Source organism: Chinchilla lanigera, unplaced genomic scaffold (assembly GCF_000276665.1).
Source record: "Chinchilla lanigera isolate Chin_1 unplaced genomic scaffold, ChiLan1.0 scaffold00048, whole genome shotgun sequence".
Classification (NCBI taxonomy): Eukaryota; Metazoa; Chordata; class Mammalia; order Rodentia; family Chinchillidae; genus Chinchilla; species Chinchilla lanigera.
In genome coordinates, this window is record NW_004955449.1 from 13273392 (window position 1) to 13288192 (window position 14801).

The window sequence follows — 14801 nt, forward strand, 5'->3', positions numbered from 1 at the left end:
TTTGGCAGGCTGGTAAGAGTACTCAGGGGCCGGCTGGCTTCTGCGTTGATGTGCCTTACCTGCCATCAGTAAGAAGCATTATCTAGGTAAGAAGCATTATCCAGACAAGGAGCAGTGTGCAGGCATAGAATTTTAGAGCTGGAAGGGGGCTTAGAGATCATCTGCTCTCTTGTTCGTCTCACACGTGAGAAACCAGGCTGTCCAGAGATGACTTTCATTCCAGTTCCTGGCCCAGGCAGAACTTGATTCTGGATATTCTGATTTTCCTATATAATAATACTTCTTTTTGTAAAGGGAAAGGGAAAATTTTCTTAGTTTTAAGTTCCTTATAAGTTATCCTATTTTATCTTGTTTATCTACTACTGTCTTAATTACTTGGTTCTCGCTGAAACAAAATACTGGACACCCAAAATTAAGGAAGGAAAGGTCTGTTTAGCTCACAGTTTGTGGAGATTTCAATCCATAATCATCTGGCTCCAAGGCAGGGTGACATGGCACACAGACAACAGTTCAAGGCAGCAGAGGACAGCAAAAGCAACAAGAGCAAAAAGGGAATAAAGCTCTTTTCCTCCCTTTGTAAGCAGGCTAACTACCCTGGGGCAGCACTAGCACTCACACCATCTCTTTGCGCTCCTCTTGCTAAGGATGAGGATGTTTATAAAGTGAGGACCCTCGCCCCCTGATGAGCTGCTTAAACTTCTAAACTTCTCAAGTTGACTGCATGTATTGACCATTACAGCTACCTTCTTATCTATCTACCAATTGATTGATTGATTGCTAGGGAGCCAGCCTGGCCCTTGAACATGTTAGGCAAGCATTCTACCATTGAGCTACACCCCCAGCCATATTTATTGTCTTTCCATAGTAACCCTTCTCATTCATATTCATATCTGCATTCTATGTTCTTCTTTCTGCTTTTCGACCATGTTCATCCCCAAACATCAATTTTTCAGAGCTTCTTCCAAACCAGGCAGATCAGGTGTTTCACTGGCTTCATGAAGAATGATGATCTTTCCTGTCTATATCTTGGCTAATATCTCTACTTCACTCTCACCTCCCTTTCAGATTTGCCATTCCTCTTACTCTTAATGTCTTGACATTAATATTCAGCTCACTCAGCCATCCACCCACCTCTGGGAAGCCGTCCTCAACCTTTCTCTTCTTTGTCCTGTCATCCCCTCTTTTCCCTGATCTTCCCTTGGTTGAACTCTTACTATTTTTAGAAACTGTACCAACCAATGTACAAGTGATGCAATTAAGGGTACATAAGGCTAGGCACTCACTGTTAAAAGCTTTTCCTCCCAAATGAAAGTGTTCCTTGGCAAGGAAGTTTTGAAACCATTTCCCTTTAGCCTCCCTCTTTCTTGGCTCTCCTGCTTTTCTGGGGAATAACTTCAGTTTAATGTCTTTGATCTGGTATCTTCATGTTGATCTTTAACTCTTTCACACACACATCCATGAAAATTTGTAAATGGTATAACAAAAACTATATGGAACAACTAGCAAAAGCTCCCTGCTGTGCTTCCTGGCTTGGAGTTCTCAGTAGGTAACCAGGTGAGTTCCTGGGGTTCGTGGAAGTACCCCTGGAGGGATGAGAACTGTTGGGTTGTTCATGTGCAGGAGCACAAAACTGCCCTTAAAATGCATCTGAGTGGGACCTGGAAGGACATTTTTACCTTAAAAACTGTACATTATATTTCATGTATGTTTTCTGCTGTGAATTATTAATACTTACTTCTCTTCCTTCTTCTTACCCCCTTTACAAATACTACCTCTATCCCAAAGAATTTGTCCCAGCTGTTTTAATTCCTAAGGGCTCTCCCTCCCCATCTTTGTTGTGTTTTGTTTTTTGTTACTTGAAATTGAACCTGGGAAATTTGCACTGAGCTACGTCCATATCCCTTTTTATTTTTTGTTGTTAGCCAGGGTCTCACTACGTTACCCAGGCAAGACTCAAACTTGTGATCCTTTTGCCTCAGCCAAGGGTTGGGGTTATAGATGTGCACCACTGTACCTGATTTTCCTTTTAAGTAACTTTGTATATCTATAACATGTCTCTGTGTATTCAGTCATGTCGTGTTCAAGAATGCAGATTTAAATTTATTTTATTTGATGCCTAAGAAAATGATGCTTTAGTTATAAATTTAGGTGAAGAAATTTCTATGCTGAGTTTATAGTTTTACATACAAGGATCAGCTTTGATTGGCATCTTGGAAAATTCATTATGAAGCTTATTCAATAGTTTTATTTTTAGATTTTATTTGAATAGCTGATATAATATGAACCTCTCTTTTTAGGGACAGATGTAATCCCGCAAAAATACGTGATTATTACTGTACTTAGTATCATAGTCATGAATGGCTTTAAAGTTTATTGCTAAAGGAGGGACATTGAAAGTATGAGAAGCAGTTTCATTAACTAATCAGCGATGTGATTTTTAGCTTTAATATCCTTGTATCAAATGAGGTTATTTCTTTCACTTCCACAGTAAAAATCATTGATGCACATTTATTGTGTAAAGAGGCAATATCATTCTTCATTAATCTAGGTGGTTTTGACCCCCTGCCCTCAGACATTCATTCCTTTACCTGGAAGTGCATCTGCTTCCCATCTGCTTCATGTTGAGTTAGTCATCTCTCATGAATGCATCCTGCATTTCTCGGTTTTATTTTCCAGTTCGCTGCTCTAGAACTTCCCTTTTCCAGCCACCATCTCAGCCCTTGTGAAAGGAAAGACAGCATGTAATGAAATTGGCCCATTTGAGTGTCTCCCTCCCCACCTTGTTTGACAATTTCCTTAAATTGTTAAATTGCCTTTGTATTTTGAAAGCTAAAGAGATTAAACCAGTGTGTAGAAGTTAGTGTATAAGGTCTTGACATAATGCATCCCAGGCTTGATTTCATATTGTTTCCTTGTGGAAATGATAATTTTACATAAATTCTCTCTGCTCTCAAGAGCCACTGTAGTGCTATTTCCCTTCTGGATAAGGAAAATAGTGGATGTGTTAAAATTCACTCTCATCTGGGGCCACAGTGATGCTTGAGTGTGTAGGGATCTCAGGGGTGAAAATAAGAACCTTAACCTATCAAGGTTATAGCTGTAAAGAAGACGAGGGAAGTTAAAAAGCAAATTCTACATTTTCTTTGTCTTTAAAATGTACTAGGACTCTTCAGGAAGTTGTTAAGTAACGGGAAGAGGATAGTTTCAGTTACAAGACTGATGAGAGCACAATTCTTTATCTTATTAGTAATAGGAAGGAAATGATGCAATAGAATTTAAAATAAGTTTTCATGTTTAAATTGTGTTCACTGAATAAAAATCAACAGCATAGTACATAATTACTAATTTGTCTTAGGTGACTTGTGGTTAATTTTGCTTCTTTAAAGAATTTTTAAGCTTGTGTTTATGTAGAAGAAAGTAAGTGTGATGTTGGATGGGAGGGTATGTGGTACAGAGGGAAATAAAACCACCCTGTGTGTCCTTGCTGTGTGCCTGTTGATCCATTTTTTTGTATGGGAGTCCTAGTTGAGCTTCCTGGGAAGGTAGAGACACCAGTCCTGTCCACACAGGAAGGGATTTCTGAATGCTGTCCACGCAGGAAGTCCTTCCTCCCTGACTGCTGTCTATACAGGAAGTGCTCACTGAATGCTGCCCACAAAGGGAGACCTAGTGAATGCTAATGAGCACTGCTGCTCCTGGTGTCTGCTAATACAGTCTCCCTGTTTATTCACCACTCACTGTTTTCTATCAAGTTTGGCATGTAGATTAGCCCAGATAAACGTTATCAAGAAAACTGAATTAACCTGTTTTTTCTGCCCATGGAGAAGTAAGACTATAGCCTGGTTACCTTACCTCAACCAGGAAAAGGGGTCTGGAGAAGGCAGATAGACCCCTATGCTTTTTTGTGGGCACTTAACTGTGGACATCCAGCCACTGGTTTCCCTAGATTGAATGTATTTAAACTAGCTGTCCCCTTTATCCGTAGGAAGTCTTTTCAAATTCCAAGGAAGCTTAGGGGTTTTGAGAGCAGAATTTAAAAGGTCAACCAGTGATGAAAATGGAGTTTGGTAAAAATCATTCTTTATATGTAGTACTTCCTTCCCCTCCTTTCTTTATTTCTTTCCTTTCTTTCTTCTTTTGTTTGCCATTTGTGCTTTCCAGGCACAAAGTAAAATGGCTTTAAATTTATCAAGTTCTCAAATTGTAGTTAAAGACTTGTCAGTATTTGCGTTTCCATCTAGGAGGGTTTAATTCTTCACTGCTGTAAGTCAAGCCTTCCCACTGACTGTAACTGTAGTTTAGCTAGTCTAGTTTAGCTGTAATGGACTGTAACTTTCAAGAATTATGTGTAGAATTTATTATGTATAGAATTTATTATTCTCAATCAGATCAATTACTTTAGTTTATTAAATTCATTTTTAATTAGTAACCTAAGACCATAAAATTATACATATTAGTAATGTGATGTTTCAGTATGTGTACACATTTTATAATTTTAAATCAGGTTACATGTATTCAGCTCTTCTCCTTACCTAGAAAACTTTCACAATCCTTTCTTCCAGCTTTTTGAAGTGCACAGTTCGTTATGGTTGTCTGTAGCTACCCTACTCTGCAACAGCACACCAGGACCGCGTGCGCCTGATGTGTGATTTCGTAGCCTGTGAGGAATCCTTCCCCATCTGTCCTATCCTCCTGCTCTCCCCAACCTCTAGTAGCCATCCCTCTACTCTGAACTTTTACAAGATGGACTTTTGTAGCTCCACGTATGGGTGAGATCACGTGATACTTCTGTTTCTGGCTTACTTCACTTAGCATGAGGATCTCCCGTTCCATCCTTGTCCCAAATGACAGGGTTTCGTCCTTTCTAAGGCTGAGTCATTCTCCATTATGTAAACCACATCTTCTCCATCTAGTCAGTGTTGATGGATACTCTGGTTGTTTCCATTTCTCGGCTGTTGTGACCAGTGCTGCATGAAGACGACAGTGTGGGTGTCTCTAACACGGTGACTGCATTCCCTTCAGATACATACCCAGTGGTGGCTCACTGGCTCATGTGCTAGTTCTATTTTTAATTTTTTGATGAAACTCAATACTGTTTTGCATATTGGCTGTCAAAACTAATTTATTCATTCTTTTTTCTGTATGATGTTAGCACATGCTAAGCTTCTGCTGTACCATTGAGATATACCTCTGGCCCCCTCAGGATCTGTTCTTTAATGAAAAGATTTATAAAGTATAATTTACAAAATAATACTTTTTTCTTTTTTAAAGCTAAACCCGGTTTTGTTTTGTTTTGTTTTGCAGTACTGAGGATTGAACCTAGGACCTTGGTACGGAGGTACATGCCCCTCCCTTTTCTGTATTTTTAATTTTGAGACAGGGTCTCTCTCACTCAGTTGCCTATGCTGGGTTCAGAATTTTGACCCTCCTTATTTGCCCTCACAGTGTTGAGATTACAGGTGCAGCTCTACCACACCCTGTATCATTTTGTTTTTTAAAGCATCAATTGACTGTGTGCTGATTAATTGCACCCAGTGACATCTTTTTGTTACTGTTTTGGCACAGAAAATAGAAAATAAGCCAAATGGGACACTTAGGATATAGAAGGTATTTTGAAGTATCCTTTAGGGTTCTGTTTGAAGGCTCTGGCATTGTTATCTAGCAGATGTGCATTCAAATTCCAGCCCTGCCACCTAGTTAATATATGACCTTGGTAAATCACTCTTCCTTTCCTGAAACTCAGTTTCCTAATCTACAAAATGGGAGAACAATGCTGTACCTGTCTCATTGACTTTAGTAAGGCAATGCATACAAAGCCATTCCACATACTGTAGCACATGGTAAACAGGCAGTAACAGTGATTTTTACTCATACTATTCAAACTGTTATTCACCCTTTCTGACTATTTAGGAGTCAACATCTATTATACCTGAAGTTTCTTAGATCTTACCCTTTTAGATTCAAGGAGTTCTAAAAAGTTAATCTTTGAGAGAAATTTATATGTACTGAAAAATTAAAAATTGGCAACCCATAATACTTCAGTGTTTCTGTCTTGTAGATAGCAGTGTCTTCAGCTAGCTCTGAGAAAAAGTTGATATTTGGATAAAATTTAAGTTTGAACTTCGTTGTACATAGGATTCACCAGAAACATGAGGCCCTTCTTGGGTATGTGCACTAACCCTGTTCTCCTTCCTGGGACCAGAACTCTGAGAGATTTCATTTCCCAGTAGGGCCTCCCAGCAGGCAGCAGATAGGCACAGGCTGTGTAACTTCTCTCCACAGGGAAGAGATACTACTCTGATACATAGGGACGCTGGTCAAACATATATTAAATCATCTGTGTGCATTCAGAAGTGTAAACTATGAGTGTATTTCTTCTATCAAAAATAAATACATGAAACCTACTGCTTTCATGTACAAATCTCTAATAAGTCATATGCACAGTGTTCTTTTAAATGTACAAGTCAACACCCTGCACTCTCCTGAGACAGTAGAGAGGTTCGAGCGGAGGCAGACTTGAATGCAGTCTTCAGGTACCTAATAGTGCATTTGTTTCATGTCAGTGCAGTCCCACTAGGAAGAGGGGATGGACCTGATCCACAGCTCTTTCAAACTTCTTCAAGTGCTATCCCTGGTATCAAAGGCAATTTTTTTTTTTTGAGGTGCTAGGGATCAAACTCAGGGCCTTGCACATGGTAAGCAAGGGCTTTACCACTGAGCTATACCCCCAGCCTTGCCTCATTTTCTTGTCTGTGGTAGTAAAAGTCAAGTTGTAAGAGTTGAAATTTTTGTTGAATGGCTAGTGACTATTTTATTGTATATATCCAAACTGTTAATATAGATGGTTTCCTTGGGTTAGTGCACTTCCTGTTCAGAAGATGTGACATGAAAAATTTCCTTTCCTGGTATGAAACGACCAAGTGTTTGTTGGGAGGCCACCTCAGATTGTGCTCACTCCCATCTTAAACTAAGCTACTTCACTTCCTCAAAAGTCATGTGTGTGGCATAGGATCAGAGAACTGTGGTTTCCTTCTATTGGTTCACAGAGAATTAACTGGTGTGAGTCCACCCTCAGTCATTTTTCCTAGGTGGCTCCGCTTGGTAAAACCACACCAAACCCTTGGTTGCAGGCTTTAGGAGAGTTGAGGGCGTTGCTGCCTAGCATGGGAAGATTTCCAACTACTACAGCATTCTCCCCTGGGTTAAATTTCACAAGATTTGCTACAGAGAAAGTTGTGCCGGCGAATCTTACCTAGAAGTCTCCGTGAAGCTGTGTGCCTGTAGTACTAAGTGAAGTCCTCCTGATTTGATGCTCTAAAGTAAACTAGCTTTCTTATACTTGAAGAGTAATTTTAAAGAGTTCCCTTAATAAAATGTTCTGCAACTTTCCATCAAATACTCTTCAGAATTTGAAAGCCTTTTCAAGTCTAGTGATTTCTAAATTACTGTGCATGAAGATGATACTGTCGGGGGCTGGGGATTTAGCTCAGCGGCAAAAGCGCCTGCCTGGCAAGCGCAAGGTCGTGAGTTCGGTTCCCAGTACCGGAGAAAAACCAAAAAAAAAAAAAAAAAAAAGAAGATGATACTGTCATGTGACATTATGAAAATTAATTTTGAGTCTCAAAGATATGTTCCTTAAAAATGTGCAAATAAGTTAATTTTACATAAATTAAGTCCCATTTAAGATACAACAGAGATTCTTTGCCATTTTTATGGACAGTACTGGGGATTGTGCTCGGGTCTTCGTACTGAGTTACTTCCCTGGCCCCTTCTCTTGTTTTTGTTAATTTATTTTTATTTTTTTATTTTTTGGTACTGGGAATTGAACTCAGGACCTTGTGCTTGCCAGGCAGGCGCTGTGCTGCTGACCTATATCCCCAGCCCTTCATTTTTTATTTTGAGGCAGAGTCTTGCTAAGTCACTAAGTGACCCAGGCTGGGCTCCAGTATACCGTCCTCCTGCTTTAGTCTCCCAGAGTGCTGGGATTACAGGCATGTGCTACCACTCCTAGTACATGGAGAGTTTTCCTATAAAATCCTATTTCATGTTGCAGAACAGGGGTATTTCTTTTTTTAGTAGAAAGAATAGATTGTATTGAAGGTATAAGTTAAAATTTATACATCAAAGTAGCTGAAGATAATCTGAATTTAGACCTTGGTAACTTCTTTTTATCTTGGAGCTCATATAGCCTCTGATGGTTTTTGATCCCTTCCCTCTAGTGATCTGACACTCCTGGTCTTTGCTTTGCAGCAGTCTCTGGTCCCAGCGCACCCCATGGCCCCTCCTAGTCCCAGCACCACCAGCAGTAATAACAACAGTAGCAGCAGTAGTAACTCAGGATGGGATCAGCTAAGCAAAACGAACCTCTACATCCGAGGCCTGCCCCCCAACACCACTGACCAGGACCTGGTAAAGCTCTGTCAGCCGTAAGTATGGTTACTTGTGTAATTTTAGCTGCTTAATATTTTTGATCATATTATTGATTGTGTAAATTGTATCATAGGAGAAGTTTACAAGACAAATTTATGGATCTTCAGTATCACAATGAAATGAGTTTCCAGGTTTTAAATTGATGGACCCTTGTCTAGTCAGCATCAACATTAGCGGAATGCTTGTGTAACAATAGGCGCTATACATTGGAGCATTTCCTCAATAGAATTTAACTTTATTGGCATATGAGAGGTAAAATACGATTTTTTAAAAAATGTATAGGTAGCTCCTTTTCAGGAGTGCTGATTTTTCATGGACATATCTGTAGGGGCCAGTCTGTCCTGTTAGAGAAGGTATGGGTGTCATTATTTGTCAGAAAGGTAGCTAACCGTCTAACCTCATCATAAAGGTGTAGAAAGCTCTTAATTTCTGCTGGGACAGTATCAGTCCATCTTTATGGGCACCTGTAGTTTGAGCGCCCATAGATTATGGTCTGGCTGGTTCACCCTCATCCCTTTGAGAAGAACTGCCATTTCCTGAAGCTCATGAAGAAAAATGTGCATATACATAAAGTTCCAAGGTAAATTTGCATTATATGCTAATGTTATCAATGAATAGAATAATGTAAATGTGCTACTTTATTGCAGTTACATTAACTCAGTTGAGTCAAAAAGTACTCATCTAAAATAAGCCAGAACTACTGCATATAGTGTGTTGTATAATGACTCATAAGATCAGGTTCCATTGAGTGATAAACATACATATAACAACACTTTTTTAATATGTTTTAGTTTCTTTTCTTGATGCTGAGACAAACTACCCAACAGCCAAAGTTAAGAGATGAAAGGTTTATTTAGCTCACAGTTTTTAGAGGTTTCGGTCCATAATCAGCTGGCCCCAAAGCAGGGTGGCATTGCAGAAGAGAAACAGTTTATGGCCTGGAGAAGGTAGCAAAGCAAGAAGGGCCAAAACAAGCCTCTTTCTGTCCCTTATATTGTATCCAGACTACCAGGATTAGTGCAGTGCCAATCCAGTCAGTGGACTGAACCAGCAATCACCCACCCTTAATCCTAGCACTCTTAGTCTTGGCATTTTACCATGAATCATTCACACACTCTAGATTCATCTACCCCTGAAAAAGACCCACTTATCACTGTATGAGGCTTTGAGGGGAAATCTAGACACAAGCCATAATATTATATATCTTTTTTTAAAATTTTATTTTAATAATAAAAGAAGGAAAACATATAACAAACACATCCATTTACAAAGCAGCATAAGAACAATACATGCAATACAGAGTTACAGACAAAGTGGTAGGAAATTAACAATGGTTGTTGTATTGCATATTGATATCTTCAAAGTGGTTTCTCAGAACATTATATGTCTGAAGACAGTAATGATCCTTTACAGAAGGAATTTTGCATAACTATGGGAGATGATTTCTACTACAGAATGGTTTCTATTCCCTAAAAAATATTCTCATTCTAAAACATCTTTGAAGTGTCTCATGTTTAAGTCCAGATTCATTACTTTAAAAAAAAAAAAAAAAAAAAAAAAACTTTTAAAATGAACTTGCACAATATTTCTAAGCTGGAACTAAAAGTAACATTTTGGTCTCCCATAAGGAGGTGTGGGGGTTTTGCTTTGCTTTGAGAGAGAAAGGGTGGGGCAGTGGGTGGTGGCCCTGTAGGATCTGGAAAGGTGTCTAGAGGCCACCACTCTCAACCCTTTCCTTCTGCCTTTCCCATGTCTCCCGTTTGGACAAGTCTTCTTGAGTTTTGATTTCAACCCTTGGTTTTCAGGATAGCGAAGTAATGCCCTGCATTAGGACCTACTCTGAAAGCAAGTTCAGCTCTTGGGGTTTGTCATGCCTGGCCAAAAACAGCAGGAACCCTGCCAGGCGCATCCTGCCTCGTTGCAGTTGTTTAAGGCCACTAATAGGCCTCCTGCTATCTTGTCTGCTGCTGGCCTTTCATTGGCGTCTTCTTATGCTTCTGCAGCATAATTACAGGTAGATAGAGCGCCATAAAGTCTAGTGAGCTAAAAATACAACTTTGTAGGAAAACAAAAGGTTGAAGCAAACTCTTAAATTCTTGAGGTGTAAGATAAAGGGAGAAAATTTCGAAAGACAAATTGTTCCTCAGCTGGTTTTGAATTATGTAAGGTGAATGTTGCCATCAGGAGACAGTTCAGTAACCATAAAATAATGGAGTAATGTTATGCTTTGTGTACAGTAAATACATGCTTGAAAAATTGAACCAGTAATTTTACTATTGAATCACATCGTGTTCTAAACATAGTAGAATAGCATTTTATCATTTTTTCCTGGAATATTTATTCCTTTTTTGTTGTTGGTCTCTTTGCTGTACGTGGATTTGGCATGAGTAAACATTACTTGTTTTGCTGTTATTCATAACAGCAGTAGCTGTTTGCCACCCTCCCTCTGCCTTGTCATTTGCAAAGGAAAGGTTCTTACAAAATCCCAGGTTAGATATTAAACTCTGATGATAGTTTCTTGATTTGTGTCGAACTGAGGCAAGGCATAAAAATAATAAGGGATGCTATCTCAAATTCTGCTGGAAGCTTCATTCCATTTAACACAGAAAATCTAATAAATCCTAGATTTGGATTTGCTGACAGTTTTGTGTCTTAGAATGTGGGGAAAGTGAAAAAGGGCATTCCTATTCTGGATGTAATTGTTTCCAATAAAGGATATTAGTTGGTGACATGGAAGTGACAAGAACCTTATGAGAAAGTCACTCATCCTAGGGCTGCAAAACCCAGTGGACATAATTAGAGATTTCAGAAAAGTAGGTATTAGAAACCTCTCAGAAAAGGGAGATGTAAATCTATACCTCTGAAAAAGAGAAAAACACTTCACAACTAAAAAGGTAGCACTAAACTGCAAAGTGACCTGATGAAATTAAACTGGGGGAGAAGGCAACAATTGAAACGTGATTTGGCTCTGCCAGGGTCTTGGGTCTTTTCCATGTAACAGAGATGGGGAAAAAAGTACCCAAGAATGGTTACAGTGGTGGCCCAGTTCCACATAAGCAATGTATGAAGTTTAACGGCGAGTGTAATATAAAGATTTTTAAACATGGAGCAGAAAGTTTTTAAATTTTTTTTTGGAAAAAGCTATGTGTGGAACAGAATGTTAGAAGAAATGACAGTGGAAAAGCAGATACTGTGATGTTAAAAGAGATGGCTGAAAATCTGTCAAGCGTACTCTGCTGTTTGTGGATTTGTCGTACAAATATTTGCCAGTGAACTATTTCTCTGATTTTTCAGGTGAACTTTTTAGACATATGAGTTGAAGTCTCTCATTGCTTTTGCTTCTCCTGCCCCCCTACTCTCCTGGTGGTATTTTGTGTCAGTTGTCATCTGAAACTGCCCTTATTTCTCTGGGTTTTTTTCTCTCGCCACTATTGCTTACCTCCTCTTCTCGGCTCTGTGCCCTTATTTTTATTTTGTTTTCTTCCTGGGATACTCCACAGGTCCATCCTCTCATAAGGGTGTTCAACACTTTCTCTAAATTTTTTACACACTTTCCACTTGGATATTTGATTTGAACCTGAAACTCAACCTTATCTCTTTCTCTACCAAATGTTCCTTTTTCCATGGTTGCTCTCTTCCGGTGAAGCTTTGGGGCAGTCACTGACCACTTCCCATTGTTCTTTTATTTTTTTATTTTTTATTTTAAAGAGAGTAGTATATGAGAAACAAACAAACAAAAAAATAGAACAGTAGCAGCATACCAGTATCACGAACATAAACAAATCAAAGCAAGAACATTCAAAGTGATACAGGGTCTCAAGACAAATTAATACAATCAACAGTGTTGTTACATTGCATATTGCTATCCTCAGCTACATTGCTCAGATTATCCGATGTAAGAATGAAAGATTGCTCAAACCATTAAGGAGGATAAGAAAATAATTCTTCAATAAAGCATTAGAGATAATGCAGAGTTTCACTAGACAAGATGGTAGGAGTTCACCATTGTACTTCCATTGCATATTGTTACCTTCAAATCAGTTGCTCAGACCACCAGACACAAGCATGCAAAGTTGATCAGAACATAAAAAATTGTGAGCATTAACTGTTCATTTCAATACACCATCAGACATCAGCAATACAGTCATTGCAGCTATTTATGTATATATTTATGTTTTGCCTTCCTTCTTTCTTCTTTCTTCTTTCCCTCATCCCAGTGGTTCCTTCCTTTGAGCAATTTCTTTCCCTTTCCTATCATCTATTCTACATTTTGAGCTTTACCTCATCCTTCAGGTTCCTACACCAAGGAGACAATATGATGTTTACACGTGTGGGTCTGATTTATTTCACTTATGAGTATGGTCTCTAGTTGTATCCATTTATCTACAAAAGCCTTGAGTTTATCTTTTTAAATAGCTGAGTGATACTCCATTGTATAAAAATACCACAACTTTTGTATCCATTCCTCAGTGGATGAGCATCTGGGTTGTTTCCAAGATTTAGCTATAACAAATTGTGCTGCTGTAAACATGGGTGCACATGTATTGCTGTGGTAAGATGTCTTCAATTCTTCTGGAAAATACCCAGAGGGGAATAGCCGGGTTAAATGGGACTTCTAATCCTAGTTTTTTTGTGAGGCATCTCCAAATTGATTTCCACAGTGGTTTCACCAGTCTACACTCCCACCAGCAGTGGAGTAGGGTCCCTTTCTCCCCATAGCCTCTCCAGCATTTGTTATTGGTTGATTTCTTGATGATAGCCATTCTTTCTCGGGTGAGATGGAATCTCAGTGTTGTTTTAATTTGCATTTCTTGAATGACTAATGATGTTGAACATTTTTTCATGTATTTATTCGCCATTAGTATCTCTTCATTAGAGAAGTGTGTATTCATCTCAGATGCCCATTTTGGGGTTGGGTCTTTGAATTTGGGAGGCCTGTTTTTTTAATTCTTTATATGTCCTAGATAGAAGTCCTTTGTCTGAGGGGCAGTAGGCTAAAATTTTTTCCCAATTCGTGGGTTTTCTTTTTACTTTATTGGTGGTTTCTTTAGATATGCAAAAAATTTTCAATAAGTTGAGATCCCAGTTGTTGATTCTTTGAAGTATTTCCCGTGTAGTCTGGTTTTTATTCATGAACTCTCTGCCTACCCCAGTGTCATCAAGATTTTTCCTACTTTCTCTTCCAATAAATTTAGTGTTTCTGTTTGAATATTTAGATCTTGGATCTGTTTTGACTTTAATTTAGTGTATGGTGAAAGACATGGGTCTAGTTTTAGCCTTCGGCATGTGGAAAGCCAGTTTTTCCAGCACCACTTATTAAAGAGGCTATCTTCCTTCCATTGAACTTGTTTGGCCCCTTTGTTGAAGATAAGGTGACTGAGTGTGTTTGTGGTTGTATCTGTATCTTCTAATTTGTTCCACTGATCTTCAGGTCTGTTTTTGTGCCAGTACCATGCTGATTTTATCACAGTAGCTTTGTAACATAATTTTAAGTCAGGAATTGTGATGCCTCCTGCCTTTCCTTTGTTTTCCAAGATTGCTTTTGCTATTCTAGGCCTCTTCTGGTTCCAGATGAACTTTAGGAGTGTTTTCTCTAGATCTGTGAGGTATACTAATGGTATTTTAATTGGGATTGCACTGAATCTGTACAATTTTGGGAGTATGGCCATTTTCACAATGTTGGTTCTTCCTATCCATGAGCAAGAAATATCTTTCCATTTCCTGATATCCTCTTTGATCTCTTTTTTCAGAGTACTATAATTTTCACTGTATAGATCTTTGACTTCTTTTGTTAGATTGATTCCTCAGTATTTCATCTTTTTAGGTGCTATTGTGAAAGGTGTGGTTTCCCTAATTTCTCTCTCAATCTGTTACTTGTGTACAGGAATGCTACTGACTTTTGAGTGTTAACTTTGTATCCAGCTACACTACTGAATTTGGTTATTAAATCCATGAGCCTTTTGGTGGAGTTTTTGGGGCCTTCTACATAGAGTATCATGTCATCTGCTTATGATAATTTCACTTCTTCCTTTCCTATCCTTATTCCTTTTATTTCTCTCCCTTGTCTAATTGCTCTAGCCAATATTTCCAGAACTATGTTGAATAGGAGTGGTGACAGTGGACATCCTTGTCTTGTTCCTGATTTTAAAGTGACAGCTTCCCATTGTTCTTTAGTCACCAAATCCTGTGCTTCCTTCCTTGCTCCCTGTCATGGGACAAGAGAGAACCATTTGCTCTGGCTGCCACCTCACCTCAGCACCTTCCCAGTTCCCTTCCTCAGTTCTGCAAAACCAAGTTGCAGTTCCTTCCTGCTTAGGGCACACGAATACCTCTGCTCTGTCTTACCCTCCCCTCCCCTCCCTTCCCCTCCC

At 39.0% G+C, this 14801-nt stretch overlaps 1 protein-coding gene across 5 annotated transcripts in view; it reads left to right on the forward strand.

The window, feature by feature from the left end:
* The window catches only part of Rbms1 (RNA binding motif, single stranded interacting protein 1), a 203706-nt gene that overhangs the window by 109086 nt on the left and 79819 nt on the right, over positions 1–14801 (forward strand). For all 5 annotated transcript variants that reach the window (XM_005393344.2, XM_005393346.2, XM_005393345.2 and 2 more), the window contains exon 2: positions 8251–8426. In XM_005393344.2, the coding sequence (XP_005393401.1) occupies positions 8251–8426 (176 nt within the window). The remainder of the gene's footprint in view (positions 1–8250; positions 8427–14801) is intronic.